The 19467-nt window shown below is 36.3% G+C and overlaps 1 protein-coding gene across 1 annotated transcript in view; it reads right to left on the bottom strand.

The window, feature by feature from the left end:
• Positions 1-878: 878 nt before the first annotated feature.
• The window catches only part of LOC135248140 (uncharacterized), a 32989-nt gene continuing 14400 nt past the window's right edge, over positions 879-19467 (bottom strand). The window contains exons 42-67 of the mRNA XM_064322423.1: positions 18894-19102; positions 17993-18078; positions 17336-17463; positions 17098-17223; positions 16442-16635; positions 16246-16337; positions 14680-14810; positions 14150-14274; positions 13857-13974; positions 13471-13683; positions 12635-12805; positions 11176-11316; positions 9926-9975; positions 9690-9819; positions 9439-9521; positions 8598-8724; positions 8262-8452; positions 7911-8001; positions 7670-7793; positions 6806-6993; positions 6163-6318; positions 5013-5149; positions 4706-4839; positions 4365-4459; positions 2306-2546; positions 879-1557 (exon numbers count right to left, since the gene is read on the bottom strand). Of these exons, the coding sequence (XP_064178493.1) occupies positions 1472-1557; positions 2306-2546; positions 4365-4459; positions 4706-4839; positions 5013-5149; positions 6163-6318; positions 6806-6993; positions 7670-7793; positions 7911-8001; positions 8262-8452; positions 8598-8724; positions 9439-9521; positions 9690-9819; positions 9926-9975; positions 11176-11316; positions 12635-12805; positions 13471-13683; positions 13857-13974; positions 14150-14274; positions 14680-14810; positions 16246-16337; positions 16442-16635; positions 17098-17223; positions 17336-17463; positions 17993-18078; positions 18894-19102 (3567 nt within the window). The 3' untranslated portion in view covers positions 879-1471. The remainder of the gene's footprint in view (positions 1558-2305; positions 2547-4364; positions 4460-4705; positions 4840-5012; positions 5150-6162; positions 6319-6805; positions 6994-7669; positions 7794-7910; positions 8002-8261; positions 8453-8597; positions 8725-9438; positions 9522-9689; positions 9820-9925; positions 9976-11175; positions 11317-12634; positions 12806-13470; positions 13684-13856; positions 13975-14149; positions 14275-14679; positions 14811-16245; positions 16338-16441; positions 16636-17097; positions 17224-17335; positions 17464-17992; positions 18079-18893; positions 19103-19467) is intronic.

The raw sequence follows: 19467 nt of genomic DNA, 5'->3' as shown, positions 1-19467 counted from the left end.
GTCCAAGTTAAACTATGCGGTTTCTCCCTGCACTTGGAACTGTACTTTGCTCTAGGGTTTTCAGCGCACTTGTAACTGGTTACATTTATACACTTTGTTGTACGTCGCTCTGGATAAGAGAGTCTGCCAAATGCCTGTAATGTAATGTAATATAATATTGCTCCATTATGTAGAATTTCTACACATTATTCTTTTGACCTAATTGACCTGTGAGACCCAAGTATCTGTTCTGAGGATGGCTAAGGTCTTTGAACTTTCTTGTGACAGAAATGTCAGCTCAAGATGTGATTGAGCTAATTACATAATTAAGAGCAGAAGTTGAGACAACATCCTGAACTGAATAGCAATTGTTTTCCCAAGGTTTGATATCTTTCTGTGCTATGGAGAACACAAACAGAATGTACCACATGACCCAAACAGACCTTTTAGCCTGAAAGGTATTTTAAAAGTAGTTTGATCCACCAGGAACCAGGAGCACCATTTCACCACTTCAGGAGCACTTACTTCCTTTTACCACCACTCAGTAAAACCAACAAAGCAGACTTTACTGAGATATGGTTCCAGACTAATCTGGATCTTTTGACTGCATATGACCTTAAACAGTGCATTTGACTCCAGCCCAAAGTCTCCAAATCTACCATAATACGTAACCTCCATGCCAGTAGGCTTTTTGGTGAAGACTCAGTTAGCTATTTTCCCATGAGATTACCAAATACCAGTTTCTCTAAAATTATTATTGGTAAAAATGATACTTTCTTGCAATAAACATGGGCAGATTGTCCTCACAGCCTTTTGCACTTTTGAACTATCACACATCACATTCAAAATGGCAGATTTAAACAATCCAAGATAACATTAAAGAAGAGAGGTCATGCATGTCAATTTATAGCTTTCTTTATTTGATACTGTTTTTTTATTATATGAGAAAGGAACTGCACAGTAAAATGACCAGTGTTAATTCGACTCTAACATTGTTAATTCAACTATTAACAGATAACATGTGGTCCCTCTCTAGAATGTTGTCTGTTAAGTGTCGAATTAACACTGTTAGAGCTGAATTAACACTGGACATTTCACTGTGTGTTAATATAAACACAAATGCATTTAAATTCAAAATGTAATTTGAACATTTATCTACATTGAAACGCTGTTGAATTACAAGTCTTTCCTCAGTATTAGTGGAAACTTCAATATTGTTCAGAGCTACAATGTGTGCAAATGTTCCCTGAGCAGAAACTGATTTAATTCTACTCTTTTTTTGTAATCAGTGCTGATTTTACACCATTTAGCAGCCAGGTTAGAGAAAGAAAGGTAAACTATTATTTAAAAACAATTTAAAAATCTTTAACACCCACTAAGAGAATATATGTAACATGTACTGCTATTACTCATTTATATGTACAATACTTCATTATAGTAACAGAGGTAAAGAACAAAAAACTGTCATGTTCAAGTGAATGTTATTTATAAATCACAGTAGTGTCTGCAGGGTAGTGAAGGCCAAGGCGAGTAAAAGATACAGAACATGAGATGGTTTTTTAGTTGATCCATCGTGACCTAAAAAGGAGAAAAAAATACATCAATAAACACAGGTCAATAACACTAAATACGAAAGCTTATTGCAGGATATTCTGCCACAGGACATAAAAGTCGACTTGACTCTTGACTCTTTCTTCCTTGTTCCACACTTCTCCACTTTCGAGACAAAGAAAGAGCACCACAAATCACTCCCCAGAGTTTAGGGCGCAAAGCAAAAAATTGTTAGGTAAGGGATAAACGGTGATGTCTTTCATGTAGAAGAGACCTTAAAGAATAGGAATATGATGGTAATTATGAAAAAGGTTAAACATTTGTTGTACCTGAATTTTACGAAAACATGTTAAACCATGTGGGTGATATGTGAGTAAAAGGTAGAAATGACCAAGGGGCAGGGCAGTTATTAGCACAATTCTTTTACCATAAAGTGACATCTCATCTATATGGTAGAGATTAGGTTATGAAAAAACTGAATTAATAATTATTAATTATTGCTATTTGGACTTTTCTTAGGAATCTATGGTTAAATTATTTTGTTCCTCAGCTATTTCAATGAGCAACAGTTAAAGGTTAAAAAAAGCAAGTTCAGAAGTAATAATTAATGATGTAATACACCAAAACTATTTTAAATACATGAATTATCATTTCATGACAAATTCATTCATTCCTCCATTTGCACCGGATTACCTGGATTTTTGCCTAATTTACAATGATATTAAAAGCCATGGAATATAATAAAACTTGTGGAAACTGATCGATGGAACTTTACCACTTGTTGTTGTTGTGGATGTTGACGTTGACCCTCCCGTTGCTGTTGTTGTGGTATTGATAACACCAACTCCTGTTGGGACTGGGTCATCTCTGCCCCCAATGATATCCAAACCAAGACTATTCAATTCAGATTTGAATTGATTTGAAATCCAGTTTGCAACAACAGTCTGGTTCTCAAAGTTCTTCAAATCGGGGAGGTTTACACCCAAAAGCAATTTTACATCATTCACTGTTAGAGCCTGTAAAGTTGGAGAAATAATTTCTTTAATATTTTAAAACACAATCAGAAAAACTGCTACAGATTACAATTAAATTAAATATCACTAAAAATGGGTCCTGTGTAATGTGAGGTGAAAAAATGTGTCAGAGGAGAAACATCAAACAGTGCTTAATAGCCCAACAATCAGTCAAACTTTAAACAAAATATATCTCATAAATACTTAATATAGCATACATAATGCCTTCATAAACTTGACATAATGGCTTAAATCATACATAAGCAAATGTCATGCATAATAAAGGGTGACAACAATTTCTTATGCAACATGGTATGCCAAATGTGACATAATCAACAATGTCACCTGGCTAATGGCGAAACATAAAACATATAGGATAGAGGATACTAGGCTAACTGACATAACTCATGATTAGGGACACCAGTTTGTCTTCACCATGTGACCTGCCGGGATTAAAACTCGCATTTCAATGGTTATCCTCAGGGGTCCCCATAGGCACTCCAACGACACAGTAAAGTGACTATTCATGCAATTGAGTTTCCAATTGAGACATTTATAAACAGGAAGAGTCAGGAAGGAAAGTGAACACGGATAGAAGTTTATATGCTGTGAAACGCATGTCCTTGAGCCAGTGGTCCTCACTCTTGGTACTGGAGAGCCGTTTGGTCTGCTGGCTTTAATTGTTACTCAGCACTTGAGTAGTACAGCAAACAAATAGTTAAAGGAGTTGATTACACATTTAATTCAGGTCATCTGGTTTTTTGGCTCTGAATCAGTCACTGATCTTAAGGAAAAAAAACCTAGCAGACTCTGTGACTGAGAGACTGTGGCTCTCCAGGACCAGGATTGCATATCACTCAGTAAAAAGACATGTGAATTCATATAAAGCAAGGGTTCCCAGTGTTATCTGAAGAGAGCCAGTGTCGGTGCCAGTTTTGTTTTAGCCCAACCCTTGACACTTGATTCTATTTAAGATTTAAGACGATGATTAGTGTAATTAATTAAATTATTAATTTATTTTGTTGTTTTAAACTTTAAATTTTGCGCAAGTTAAATGTTATATAACTGCTCTCATTTTTAATGCAGGCATTTCTAACTACTTCATGCCCCGTCCAACATTAAAAATACTGCAGCATGTTCACAGTATCAAGAAATTGAACTGAATTTAACGTGTCGCAAATAAACATTGCTGTCAATCATTATCTGTGCTTAATTAATGCAAATTACTTTATCAACTTAAATTGTTGAGACGGTGCAAATGGGATAATTGCTTGTGAAGGGGCTTGTCAGAGAGGATATCATGACCTCCAGCTGGCGGAGGACTGAAGTACCATGTGAGAAAACAGAGGGAAACAAACTGGTGGTCCAACTCATGATGTCACTTGAAGCCAAGAAGCAATCCAAATCAACCTAAGGGAAGTTAGTCCCCTTGAATAGCTAATAGTACTTAGTGATGAAAATGCCCTTTAGATGCTCTCATCTACTCTTGGCTCACGAAATGACATGAACCTTCAGTCCTTCTACAATTCACCCGTCCACTGGACTCTGAGGTGATATCCCTGACTCTGCACCACGTATGCACTTGTTTTGTTTAAGAAATGTATGGCTTTCCACCCTAATACCAGAGGTATAACTTATGTTGTCCTTTCTTTCATGAAACATCCGCTACTCCTTTTGGTCGCATGTTATAGGTTATATCACATTTGATAGAAGACATTATGTCCCCCTTTATGAATCATATTTACTTATGTATGGTCCATGTCATGCCATTATGTCATGTTTAAGAATATGCTGTATAAAGCCTGTCACGTCTATACTTACATCGATGACATTTTCATCCAAACTTGTGAATGTTGAAATATCCATACTAACATTGGATGCTGTCAGTCTTCTTATGTATGCCTCTGGAGCACCACCTACATAGTTGCAGCGAATAAAAAACATCAGGGCATTCCACATCAAGGTTCTACAGTGACAGCTTAGCAAGGTCTCATAATCACAGCAAATGCAAACAATAGTATCAAAAGTGAAATGGATTTTCTCTTCATCACTCAAAATCCTGCCACTTTGCTTTTATTGCATTGGGTTCTTTCAAATACTTGCAATGTTTCCAAATGTGCCATACAAAACATATATTGTGCATTCACATTTTTCATACTCACCAAGAAACTGTTCTATGAGTTGGTACTCTGTCAATGAGATGGTATTTCGGTTTGAGTAAGCTTGGTTGGCAATAATGAACAAGGCTTTTTGTTTCTCAGTAGAGCAATTTGACAAGGACAATGCATTTGCATTCCTGCAGGAAAAGAATTAAGAACCAACCAAATAAAAAACAAAGAATTAGTTCATCTGGAGTCTTGCTTTATAAACTTTTTCATACAAAGATGAATAAAGATATTTTTCCTATCTGTTTAATTGTAAATATTCTCACTGACAATAAAGACTGGAGGTTCAGTATACCATTCTCACCTCAGGCTGCTTGGAGTGATACCTTCCAGTACATTGGTATCAAGCGAGCACAGGTTTGCCCCTCCTATTGCATTCAATTCAGCAGTCCCCAGACTGTTGCCTGCAGTGCTTAAGTATTTTGTGATGATGGCCTTACTCTAAAAGACAGATTAAACAAATAAGCTGTTGAGAGTCTGTGAATGAAGTTCATGTTCCATGATGCATAGTTTCTTCAAACATACTGTACACAGTATATCCAATGTGCTGGAGTACAGGACCAAAACAACAACAATCATGTCACTGTATAAACAATAACAGACTGCACTGTACACACACAAACATACTCAATCCACTGGTCCTCATCTGCAGATTTCTAGTCTTGTTCATAAAGTAAATTCTACACACATTTAATAAATGCAGACATAGCCACCCCATTTCAGGGTACCATAATGGGACATATTAATGTTATGTAAATGATTAGAAATAGTCATGTTTAGAATGTTGTCCCATATCCTCTGCAAGCAATGGCTGCTTGAAGTCTGTGACCCACAGACATCACCAAGTGCTGAGTATCTTCTCTGGTGATACTCTACCAGGCCGGTACTGAGGCCATTTTCAGCTCCTGCCAGTTGCCTTATGTTTGCTTTTCAGCATATGAAACACATTTCAATTGGATTTAGATTGGGTAACTGACTTGGCAAGTCAATAATTCCGGTTTTTGGCTTTGAAAAAATCCTTTGTTGCTTTAGCAGTATAGTATGTTTTGGATCATTGTCTTGGCATACAATGAGTTTTGAGACATTTGCTTGAATTTGAGAATATTAAGAGGCTTTTTTTAGTTACTTCTCAGCAATTTGTAAACTGGCCATTTTGTCCTTGTGACGGACTAGTTTTTTACATCTTGCACTGTAGCCTCTGTAGTTCTGTTTGTGAAGTCACTGACATACCCACAAAATTTGAAAACTTTAAAAATTGAGTATTGGAATTGGAATGGACTTATTTCGCTTTAAAAAATCAGCAATCAGAATCGGCTATAAAAATTCATGATGGGTGCACCCCTATATATTTTAATAAAAGCTGAGAATATGCACTTTGACCATATGTGAATTTTTGGATTATAATTTCCAGGCATTATGTATCTCACAGAGACACAATATTGCTAGCGAGCTACCTTATCTGGTTCCCACTGGCCATCATCTGAAACCATCAAAGCATCAAGAGTGTCAATATTGGTGACATTCCAGTTGTTAATGTCATCTATTGAGGCTACACGAGAAACTGCCCCAAGACCTTGAACCTGCTCATCTGCAATGCCTTTGGGGTATGCCTGAGAAAGAAGAACAACAGCACATAAATATGGCACTTTGGGTGCATGGTAGTCCCCTGCAGACCATTCCCAGTGTGTATGCTGATATCATCTTAATATCTTTGACGCAAATGTATAACAGACAGGCATTATTGAATATACTTTTCATAGTGACATCATGTTTGAGCGAGTGAACTTGTAAACTAGAAACAAATGTGAACAAAGTATTAATTCTCAGCTGCTTGGCAGAAGTGTGTTTCCTAGTTCTGATGTGTAGGAATATTTATGCTCCAGGTGAGCTGAAAGGTTTATGTTCATGCATGCATAATTCGAGAGAAATATACATAATCTTACTCAACAGTAAAGAGAAAATTAGACATTATAGACATTACCAACATTTGTATAAATGTAACAGTAATCACTTTACATTGTGGGTTTATTAATTCAAGTTGTTATTACCTCTGTACGCTGTAAACCCCCCTACTTGTTAAAGCGCAGATGAGAATACCTGATTCAATTTGTCCAAAATGATCCTTTGAAAATCATCGTCGTCCACTTTAATAGTGAGGCCTGCCAGATTGTCTTTCACAGTTGAAACACTCAAACAAGCGTTGAACTGTGAGGCATCATATCCAAAGGGGAAGGCATCATCGCTTATGACAACTTGGGTGATACTGCCTGCAGTGCAGTCACTTGCTTAAAAGACAATTAGTCAATAAAAGAGATTAGAGACAACCCGATTTTAGAGGTCATGACTGACCAACTCATTATTGGTACAAATGATAAAAGGAATCACAATCATTGTTCTGATATTATTTTCAGCATTTCACAACACAAACCAATATATAACACTGATTTGTTCGTGAAATAAGAATCTTTCTGTAAATTATAATGTTTGGACTTTGTACTGATAAAATGATTTCATAATATATAGAAGTATACTGTACAATATGCCAGTTATTGCTGCTTTGGTCTGTAACATACTTTTAAACTTATGGCAGTATATTTTTCTTGTGTAAAGGTAAGCAATAACTTGCAGTTTTCCCCTTAATTATGGCACAAAATTGATCTATATGTGTGAGATGCCAATCTTCATTGTTTTTTCAGCAGGGTATCTTACCAGATCCCCAAATAATCAAAGGGAGGTTTTACGTTTATCATGCATATTTACTATGCACCTTACTTATAGCAGTACTTCCTTCATGAAAAATTATTTTAAAATTATTTTGTAGTTATTTCAAACTATTATGAAAATGCACTTTGGTAGTCAAATCGGGCATTAATTCAAGCTATTTTAGGAATGTAAATTATACATGAAATTTCTCAAAGAAAATTATGCTGTCATGATTTACCAACAACTGTTCCTACTGACCTGCTGCACGTTTTGATCGTAAAGACCTATTACATTCTCTGAACATTCTTTTTAATTTTCTCTTTTCTCTTCTGTCTCTTCTCTGTGCTTTCATGAAATATTTGAGGAATCTTTTTTTGACTCTCTGTTTGGAAAAAAAGACAAAGTAAGTATTTGCAGAGTCAATCAAAGAAAAGGCAACAGTTGAACAGGCCCACTAACAGTAGCAACTGTAACAAACATATAATTAACTTAAACTCACCCTATTGAATTGACTCCAGAAGTCAGTTTTCATGTACAATGGTAGAATTCCCAGGTCTTTCAAAGTTTGTACATCCCATGTTGAAGGGTGTCTGTAAAAAAGAACATCATCATATAAACACATAGTATTTTTGTATGTTTTATATATCCATAATTGTTATAATTGTTGGCTTGCAAGACAAATGTGTCTTCTGCTTGGCTTGAAGAAATATGGAACCTCGATAAAACTTTAGCAGTGTTTCTGGAATTTCCTTAAAATGTGAGGTCTCACCTAACGACATACAGTATTATGTATACAGTATCTACTCAGCGGAATTTCTTTTTTGTACTACAAACGTTTATGTCTACATACCCATACTGAGTGTTTCCAGTCAACAAAACCTTCTGCACAGATGCAATCTGTACTTCAGAGAGGTCTTTGCAGTTCTTCAGTTTCTCCAGGATCAAGGGGTCAGAGTTCTCAATGTAGGACCCGTCCAGTGTGCAACACATGTTGCCCAGTATTTCCACATTTGTTCTGTTGATGCTTGTTCCTCTTATACCCTGAAATAAATAGAGTTCCCAGACAAAACAACAGTCTGTTGTATTAAACATGATTGCAGTAGTCGTCTAGAATCTTAAGGGCTTTTCAAACAAATGTGAAGCATTACAGGCATTGTGGAATTGCAAGTAAATCCATGCGACTCACGAGGCAGCTCTTGGCATTGTCCAGCAACGCGTCTTTTTTCGCCTTTAAGGCATCAGATAGAACAGAGTAGTCCGCAGCTCCAGTTTCTGTAAAATATGCTTTGCACTTTCCCTGCACAGTGTTGTAACTAGGAGAATAATTACAATACAACATATTCAGTTAGAATTTCTGTTGTCCTGAAACAAGGACACATAGTGTCATTGATGCAATGCACCATTCAGCTACTTGAGTGCTAATAGCATCCCCTTGTGGAGAATCTTCAGCCTGCTAAACGTGAGTGAGTTACAAGCCAGTTTCATGCATCTAAATAAAAACATGACAGAATTTTTTTTGATTAAAAAAAACATCCTGTTTAGGCTAGTAGTAATTTTACCTAAAATTAGGCCAATAGTAATTTTGCCTTTGGTTTTACCAATGAATGAACAAAATCAATGAAAGTATTCAGGGGAATTAATGGTAACTGTATATCCTGCCTAACAATTTTCTTTAGTACTGCAGATTTGTATTATTTCCTGACCAGAATCATTCAGTCTTGTTCTCTTTTGAAGGACTGGAATGAAATGCTATGCCATACTATCATATTTATGCTATTTGTGTCATCCTGGCACAGATAATATTTTTTTTTTTACATAAAATTTATTTTGATATTTTGAGTAGATGTGAAATAATAATGAATATAAATAATCTTTATATTTCCATATTTGTGCACCATTTGTGACAGGGCTTGATGAGACATAAACAGCTACAGTAAACTTTCACAATTAACTGTATTTCAGATCGTAAATTAGGTGTACAATATATATATATATACTCACTGGAAAATACTGTCAAGGGGACTTACTTGTAATACAGCAGCATATCAGGTGGATATTGCTGGAAGCTGTCTGTGTCAAAGTCTTTGATATAGTTGTACATGCAGGTTAACTATAGAACAGAAGCATTTGTTAATCCACAACCTCATTACTCTCATAAACATGTATGTTTATGTCACAGTTGTTCTACTTATAACTCATGTACCTGTTATGTGAATTTATTATTATTTTTTTTTTTTTTAAACAACTGTGCAGCATTGTATTTACTCTGTGTACTTACTTGCGTCTCTCTTAGAACCACCCTGTTCACACCCGATCGTCTGCAGGCTCTGATAAGATTTCTGACTTTAATTCTTGAGAATTTCTGCACCCGGGTGCATGTGAATCCTTGTAACACAGCTGTTGACATTCTAAAAGGAAATGTATCAGTAATCAGATGCTGCACAGCATAGCATGATTGTGAGAAGGTCATTTATAATTGCTCAAAATGTGCTAAAGTGAAGTAATAACACATACCTATTTGACTCAGTGAAACCTGTAGCCACCACATCAAAGAACAGAACAGCCTGTAAAGAAAAAACAAAGTATGAAGCATAATGATACCAGGTGGCAAATGTCAACCCTTCTATGAAGCCTTTACATATGTCTATGACTCAGTAAACTTTGCTTTTTGTTAAGTATCTCAATTACCTTGCATTCCTGGGGTACTAACACAGAAAATACAACAAACTGAATGGAACATCTTTCCTCTCTGGAACATTTGAAACATTTACACAAGTCTGCAATAGCAATTTTGACAGCTTTGGTCCAAATTTATGGCTTATATTGCAAAGAACACAAACCCCAGCTGAGTCAAAGAGGACTAAATACTAATTGTATTTTAATACTAAATACCTGCATTGTAATGTAACTTGCCCGGTCTAGGTCAGACCGTAACAAGAAATAAATGTAAAGGGAACAGAAAGGGAAAAGGGTAATGTAAATGGCTTTTGAAAATGGACAAGCAACTCCAGTCTCTACCCAACCAAAGAGAATATAGCAAGAGCCTATCTAGTCTTCAAAGTTTTGCCAGGTTTGGGGTGGCTTTAAATGCTGGCCAAACAGCAAGCTAGTTAGTTAAGACACTGTGTGCCATATTTAGATCTGTGAATTTGATTTGACTAACAGGAAGAAGCCACAATATTAGTAGCTAGCAAATAAATAACAAAACAAAAACTTTCCAAAAACTTTCCAAAAACTTTGCAAAAAAATATTTGACATGCTAGTTTCATAGCCAGATAAATTACCATAAATATTGTCATTATTGTTTTCCAAATAGAAAGCAACCAAATATTATGAATTATTATTAAGTATTTGCTGCTTCTTATCCCACCACCAGTTCACAAGTTAAGCTTGCACAGACATGAGTTTGAGGAAGGCACTCCATGTGCGGAGGAACAGGCAGCTTACTGACCAGCACAAGTCACTAGTGAGTGATTTAATCCTGCCAAAAAGAGACCCTCCCATCCCTGGGAAACACTAGAACCAACTGTGTGTCCCCATGGGGCTGTCAGCCACCGATGGCATGAGGAAAGATACACAACTGTTTGGCCCATCCATGCACTATAACAGTGCCTTAACAGAATGAGTCACTCAGAAGCTCTCAGTGGAGTGTATTTTAACTGGCCAGAGCTAATATAACTGAATATTATAGAATTATACCAATGAGCATTACTCTAAAATGTGATTTCACAATATACAATACCCTTTACCAAATGGTACAATACCTGTTCATATTTCCATTTTTTCAAGTTAACTTTTTCAAATGATTCAGGGGAAAACTCCAACAGTGTCCGTGGAATTTCTGTTCCCATCGTATCTGGAACATTTTCCAGTAGTTTTGCTGGCGTGCTGCTGACACTGATAATCTTTTATAACAAAACAGAGACAAAGAGAGAATTTCAGGAAAGTCACTGCAAGTAGAGGAAGGAACAAACGCATATGAGATTTTGAAGTGAAACACAATTCCACAAATTCTGCATAATTTGTCATTATGCAAAATTGTCACAATTTCCACAAATTGTCAGTGGATATACTGTACTTGTACACTGCAAAAACCAAAAAAAAGTTATTTTGTCTTATATTTAGTCTTAATAATTAATTTCTATTACTTCTTGCTAAATACAGCAAAGAAAAAAAAGAAAAGAAGAAAAATTCCAATGAGGTGAGAGAGTTTGATTAATTTCATGAGTTGCCAATGGGGTATTTTCACTTGTCCAACAAAAAGTAACGTAAAAAACAAGCTAATATTTTGTACTTGAGAAATTATAAAAATAAGATTTAAAATCTCATAAGACAAAAACATTTTTTTGGTTTTTGCTAAGGAAAGGAAGGAAGCCTTTTCTCTCTCTGTGTTTTAGCAGCAGTTATGCTGCCAAGTTATGTGCCTAACCAAAGTGGTAGTAATGATATCCCATTTTAACTGCTACCCTAAGGTATATGGACCTCAAAATTGTACTCCAGAACAATACTGTATGAAATTTTGAATAGCCAAAGTTTCCACATACACACTGCAATCTAATGCACGCCATGATTTCAGAGCACATTGTCTCTGATTCTCCTGTCACAGTCACCGCTTGAGACCAAGCTCACTCAACCGGCCAAATAACCACTAAACTCACACACGGTACCTGAAATCTGTGCAGAATCTTACAACCACACAACTTTCTACAGTTCACACCAAGAACGAATTTAGTCATCCTTATTTAAACCTTCTCAATAACTTATCTTTCCTGTACCGTGGTGACCAAAACTGCAGTCAATACTATAGTCTGATTTAACAAAGGATTAAATGTATGATATCAAAAAATACTTTATTGATTTATGGGGTTTTCAAAGTTTTATATTCCAACATCCTGCTGTTCTTTTTTTTTTTTTTACTGATACAGCGGGATGCCTGGATACGGATACACCTTCCCTTCAGGAGATCATGTTGCATACTTTTTGCAAATAAATCTGACACCACTTTAGGGTTACTGAGAACCCACCTTCCTCTCTGGCATGTAATTTAATACATGAGGGATATGAGTCTGAATGCATACATATTTGACAAGCTGTAATATACTTTCTAAAAGTATATTACAAGATGTATATTGTATATTGTATGTATCTATATTGTAAGATGTATAAGTATATTGGAAGATGCCCATAGAACTGCTATGTGTCACACAATATAGATTTACTTACCTTGCTGACATATGTTCGTTGTATGATTTGTGGGGCAGCCAGAATGTTTGTGATGAAGCCTGGATTCTGAGATGTTAGTAGAATTTCAGTGGAGTCTATATTTTGGATTACATTGGATGGAACACCCATCACTAGTGATCCAAGTTGCTGTAGTTGAAAACCAGTGATAATCTGTTGGCAAAAAAAGAAGACATTTAAAGGAAATAAGAACACAAAGAGCCATTTTAAAGAGCTATTGTGACTAAAGGTCTATGTGCCAAAAATTCTTTCACATTTACAATTGTAGGTCTAAGCCAGCATTTTATGTCATCAAGTTCAGCTTGCCTGCTCAAAATAAAATCTTTGCTGCACTGTTGTTAGATGGCTCGATATAGGATATATGAGGCATTTTGCAATTGGTCTCTAGCCAACAACTGAAGTTTTTTAACGATAAACATTTTAAAATATAATTTTTATAATCAACTAATATATGAAACAGATTGTCTGGAGAAAGAGGTTATGTAATTGTTTTCTCATAAGAAGGTATAATTTAAAAAGTTTTCTTCTATGGGCAAATCCTATTGTTTCAAACCACTCCCTAGTCCAGTCACTTTTTTTGCGGTGGGTGGGACTTTAACACTATATCCATTCACAGTCCATGACACATTACACAATTCAAATAGCTATGTCAAAGCAACTACAAGAGGGAATAATAATTGAATATTTTATTAATACCACTCCCAATATTGAAAGGGTGGTTAAAGGGTGGTGCAGAACAACTTAACAATAATATTCAGTCATTAATATTGCATTAATCGTTGTTGAGGTGAAGAGAAAATAGTTAGCATAATAAATACCGCAAAGTTGGCTTTCAGCAACTTTTTTACTATTGTTATTGACTGTCCCAGGTTCCAGTCAGTCACAGTGCTCAGTGTTGGAAGAGATGATACAATATCAGATGGTGGAACTGCTGAAATCTGTCCAGGTGTGAGCCCAACACTCTCTTTTCCAAGAGCTGTGATTATATCCGAGGTGATGGTTTGGAAATTTCCAGCCAGAGCTGTGGATACCTGAAAGAGATATGATCATTAGGAATTGGTTTCTTCATTACATTTCTGCATACATCTGTACACTGTTCACTTTCTTCAGTATGTTCTTGAATTGGTTATCCTGATTAAGTGTACATTGTAGCGATTGTTTTATGGATTGCTTTCACTTTTTCTAAAGAGAGAGAGATGTTCACCTCTGGGTCAACTTCACTGCAGGACTGGGTTAGGTTGTGGAGAATGATCATGCTCTCATCTGCGTTTAATTGTGAAAATGCTGAGCCTGGGGCACCACATCGGAAATGCATTGGAAGTCTGGAGAGCGTAAACACATTTTGAAAACATTTATAGGGCAACAAGTTTTCCTCAATTTTTACTCATGTCTGAGTAGCAAATAGAGTAGCACTGTAGAATTAGTGGTGATAAATGAATATAAATCTTTTGCTTTTCAATTTTAGGTTTTCAGAGATGGCTTGTGAAGCACACTCACAACAAGGGGTTAAAGTTGCTATCTTCCAAGTAAATGAGCTCCGTGTAATAGGATGTGACATTCTCAGGAATGCTGGAATGATTGAAGAGCTCCACATTGGCAAGGTTGGTAGAGAAGACTTGAAGCTGTAATGGATAAATATAGGGAACAGGAAAATACAGGTTACGCACATTCATTGTTATATAAATGATGAAAAAAAGATGAATATGTATTATTTATATTTAACATGCTAACTGGCAAATAATAATCAAAATAAAGCAGACACTGGCAAAACTGTTGAGGTTTATATACAATACAGTCACAATGAATCCCTCCAGGGATTAATATTTTCAGATAGCTATCCTGAAAGTTTAGAGTATATATAATCCTTAATTATATTTATTATTTTTGTTCATATGTTGTTATATTGTTATTCACTTATATTGGTAGGCAAACACAATGCATTGTGTTTGCCCCGTTTTTTACATATTGGTATCTCATCACTGATTGCTGAATGTGTGTATCCATATTGTTAGAAAGACCATGCATACCTGTTCTGTAGTACAAAATGTGTTGAGATCATCCAGAGTAATGTATGCTATGAACCTTCCAATGTAATTGGCAAACCAAGCTTTAGAGTTCAGTTGTGGATGAGTAGCATTGTAACACTTGGGTTTTGTTCCTAAATGATAAAAAACATGAATGTACACAATGAATAATATCAATATATGAATGTCCTGAAAATTACTAAACAAAAATAAGCAGACTCTGGATCCAATATGAAACAGTCACATAACCCATATATGCTTTTCTGTTTTTGTAAGAACATATGGAGACATTAAATACCATCCATTTACTTCATGGTGCCACAACCTTCAAGACAACCTCCATGATTCTGTCAGCATACTTGAAACGTACATGTTTGTTTTTGGTGGCGATCAGAACAAAAAAGAAATCAGGTAAAATGGTTTATGCTTCAAATGCAGTTCCCAGCCAGAAAATTGTGGTGATCGGGTAATTTTGTGAGGCACAGTCCATGAAGCACCTGACTCTCAACCAATACACAAAACCACCATGAGGCCCAGGATTCGATTCCCAGCTATGGTACTTTCTGTACTGTGATTGCATCTCTATTTGTATTCTGTAACCCTCTCTGCTTTCCCCCTGTCTGAATGAAGTGAGGAAAAATACAAAAGCATGGGTGGACTGCCCATGGTTCTTTTAAAATGTGTGTATTCATGTGTTCCATGTAATCAGCAAGGTATTCATTCAAAAGTTGACCTTTGCCTTGTCTCACGTTGTTCTCTGTGGTTGTGGAAAAGTGGTCAGGACTAGTAACTAAATAATTGGTACAATGTGGGCTACTGCCCTTGTATCTCACAGCCACTGAAAACACAGTTCACCATGAAGGTCTTCTCAGACTGCTTGCTTTGCTGTCACTACACTCATCATAAAACTGTTAATTTATGCAATTTCTTTAATAGGAACATTGCACATTAGTTTCATTTTAGTGTTCACATTCATGTTAATGCGCTCAAATTAGTGTGCTAATTTCATTTGTAGTCCATGGGCAGGTTAAAACAGTAACTAGTATTACTGTATGCCAACTAGCTAGCTAAATGACGTTATAATTGAGCAAGTCAATAAAGGCAGTGACAAATGTCAATGAACTTACAGTAAGTGAAAAATAAGTGAAATGAAAAGTACTAATATTGCCTTTCGTGTATGACAGTACACTGTTTTATTTAGTCTCATACCTAAAAATGGATGAGATGTCATATGAACCACTATGAGGCAAGAGTCTACTGTACTACTGGTCTAATTCTATGACTTATCAGTGGTCTTAATAACCAACACGACCCCATACCTCATATCCTTAGATTTTCTTCACACACAACTCAGCTTCTGTGCTAGTTTCATGGTGCTTAGAAGTACAAATTGAATTGTGAATTAGCCCTAAACTACTAAACTTGGTTATCTGACACCTGGTTTCACTTGCTCTAGGTAAGTGGGCAAGCCATATTGAGCCCTGGAATAAATCTGGTAATATAAATGGTAACTGTCCACTTGAGTATACTGGAGGGGAAGAAAAAACACTCACTCTCAAAATAACTTACCAGTGTTGAGATAAGTCTTGATGGTGCCATACACATCTTCCCTTGTAAAATCTGCATTGTTATACTTGTAACTGTCTCCAAGAGCAAAGACACTGAAAAAACATCAATCATAGTAATTTACAAAAAAACCTCATAAATATTAGCGTGTGAATTGTGCTGCTTTCAGTTTGCATGAACATTTGACACTGAAGCTTACATTTTCCTGAAGGGAAGACATTTGGCATTTAGTGTCTCAGTGGAGCTGATGAGATCCTTAGTGAGGAATGTCAGGTAGAACTTCAGTCTCTTCTCAAACCAAAGATCAACCTCTGTTTCATTCTCACTGCTCAGAGCTAAAGGCCAGACACAGGGCAAGATTGATCTTCTCACATCATCAGGAATATCCCCCTGCTGAAAGGACAAAAAAAAATTAATAACCAATTGATGAAATTTTGTATAGCATCATTCAATATTCACCATTGACAACATGTAGTATTACAGATTGCTATACAAAGCTCAAACAGTTGTTGTGACTGAAAATAAACACAAAGTTGGAAGCAGCAAAAGAAAGCATAATAGATTATGCTTCATTAATCACTGAATATAAAATGGAATACAGCAATAAAAGTTAAACAGCAATGAAACCATGATGGTATGACACAATAACATTTAAACAAGATAAACACAAAAATTGCATTGCAAATAATCTTTCATTGCAAATAAATTATGTGAATAATCCATACAGATGAGCCTTTGAGCATAAGGCACTTTAAAGGTAAGCTGTTTTTAGCTGCATGTTGGGACATTATCATTCCATATTCCATGTGCCATCAGTGCGTGATTTGATTGTAAAACTGAATGTCCAGCACTTACAGTTTCCAGGAAGTTAGGAGTGCTATCATAGTTATTAAAAATGGTGCAGATTCCTTCACTGTTGTCAACAACTTTGGGTCGCATGAAAAAGGCGCTGAGGTCAGAGGGCGGGATGGAGTTGATCAACTGTAAGAGAACACAGAGCATGGGTGAAAAAGAGTCAAACATCCAACAACTGTCAAAAGTTCAAAGAAACTTAAGTGTCTTGTTTAAAATGGTAAGTGTGCTTTCAGTTTACCTCTGATCTTTGACCTTCTGGCATTAGTGAGATGAACGTAGTTAAATTTGGGAACTCAAAGCTGAGGAAGGACCTTTCCAAGAACAAATAGAAGCTGCCATTTGTATAACAACGTAGGGGAACTGGTTCTGCGAAGAAACAATTTCAAAAGAAAAGTTATTCCTTTTTCAAGCATTTTCAAACATTCTTTTTTAATCTTTGTTTCAAAATTTAGACTCCAAACTATAAGCCCGACCCATTCCCGCAACATCTGCAGTCTTGTTGGGAAGGGCGCAGACTAGTATGAACGTCTTCCAAAATGCACTAGTTCTTTTTCTTCTTCGGTTCATCAACTCAGCTGTGCAACTGACCTGTTGTCTAAATATTCAATTGACCAGAATCACAACTGCCTGGTTAAGAGGGCCTAATAAAGTGGTGACCCAAATGACTAATAAAATGCACCCTTCCTCTGACAATACAGTAGTGTCCTCTCACAATTTCCCAAATCATTGTTTCAACCCCTGGTAATACTTGCCTGACACTCAACCTGTGCCTACAGGCCTATTGTTGTCATAAGTGCTTTTAGCAAATGAGCCACTTCAAATTCAGCCCAAGGGAAATGGGAAGGAGTGAAATTCATGGCACATAACCCAGTGAATGTGCACTATAAGTTAATACCTTTGAGTGAAGTGAGTATGTGGCTGTAGACCTCTCTCTGTGTATCACTGTGCAGGGTAGAGCGAATGGAATTCAGCAGCTGAACTCTGAAATCAGAATTTAGAAAAAATAAATTGAAATATATCTCATGAGAAACTAATAGTCTTGAATCTGATGTCAATTCAAATTGCATGAAGAGTGGCTCAAAGCAGCAAAAATTTACATTTGAAAAGCTTAACAGCAAAATAAGGCCAACTGATCACACTCAAGAGCCACAAAACAAACAAACAAAAAAATTCACTACAAAATGCACGTATTGAGGGCCATGAATGTTGGTCCTGATGAGGTCCGTTGTAACAGGGAGAGCTGCGGTAAATATCTAGAAAACTCATAAAATCTCTATCTGGATGGATAGGAACCTCAGGGTAAGTGTAAATATAGTTTTATTTTATTTCTGGGTGAAATTATCCTTTAACATGTGTTGCCTATGTTATGTTGGGGAAGTGAGGAGTAACGATATGTTTTATTTTCTGAATCCAGCAGTTACAACTGTCAAAGCCCTTGTTAAAATGTTCTGCACACTGAATACTGAACACAAGTGGTACACTGCGTGCTAGAACCCCTGACTTAACTGACATGTAAAATATATTTTACGTGAATTAATTAAATTATTATTATTTAAAATGACAATTATCAATTAAATCGCCAAATTCATTGACAGGTCAGTCTAGAATAACCTGGAGGAATCAATCAATAAGTCAAAACAAACTGTATCAGGTCTTAAGATATAATAGCAACTTCGCAGGCATGGAAGAAAATGATGCAGCGCCAAGTAAATGGAGAGCATGTACAGTATTTGGTAAATGTAATGTCTTCAATTTAATGTATATATCTGTAAACATGCAGATCAAGTTGAACTTACGCATGTTGGCTTGTGACGCATTGTCTTTCTTTTACAATGGTAAAGAAGGGTGCCACATGATTCAATGACAAATTTGCCAACAAGGGCCTGAGTCTGTTCTGGAGCCAGGCTAGTATCTCAGCATCACTGACAGATGAAAGGTTCCCCCTGTCGAAAACCTGCTGGAGCATTGCTGAACGAACTGATGATGGGAACAAATTTTCATGACCCTAAAAGAGAGACACAGTGGAATTTTATTGGATAACAGATAAATGACACAGTTTCTTTATCCCCACTGTGCTACCTGATCTATCCAGGTTGGTCTGACATGGTGACGTACATGTTGAGAGGCTGTCTGGAAATCAAACACACAACCTTTCTACTCTGACCAGGCCTACTGGGTCTACAACCCTCAGACAAAAATACTGAGCTGCTGAATTGGCATACTCTTATGTAGAGTTACTTTTTCCTTTTTCCAACTTTATGTTTATAAGTTCATTTAAAAATGAGGATACTTCATATTTGTTTGCCTGGGTGTGAAATTCTCACCCTGAGAGCACTGTTGTCGGCAACCATGAAGGCCAGATGAGTGAAG

This window comes from Anguilla rostrata, chromosome 2 (genome assembly GCF_018555375.3).
Source record: "Anguilla rostrata isolate EN2019 chromosome 2, ASM1855537v3, whole genome shotgun sequence".
Classification (NCBI taxonomy): domain Eukaryota; kingdom Metazoa; phylum Chordata; class Actinopteri; order Anguilliformes; family Anguillidae; genus Anguilla; species Anguilla rostrata.
Note: the sequence above shows the minus strand (reverse complement) of the source record. Positions and strands in the feature narration are given on the sequence as shown.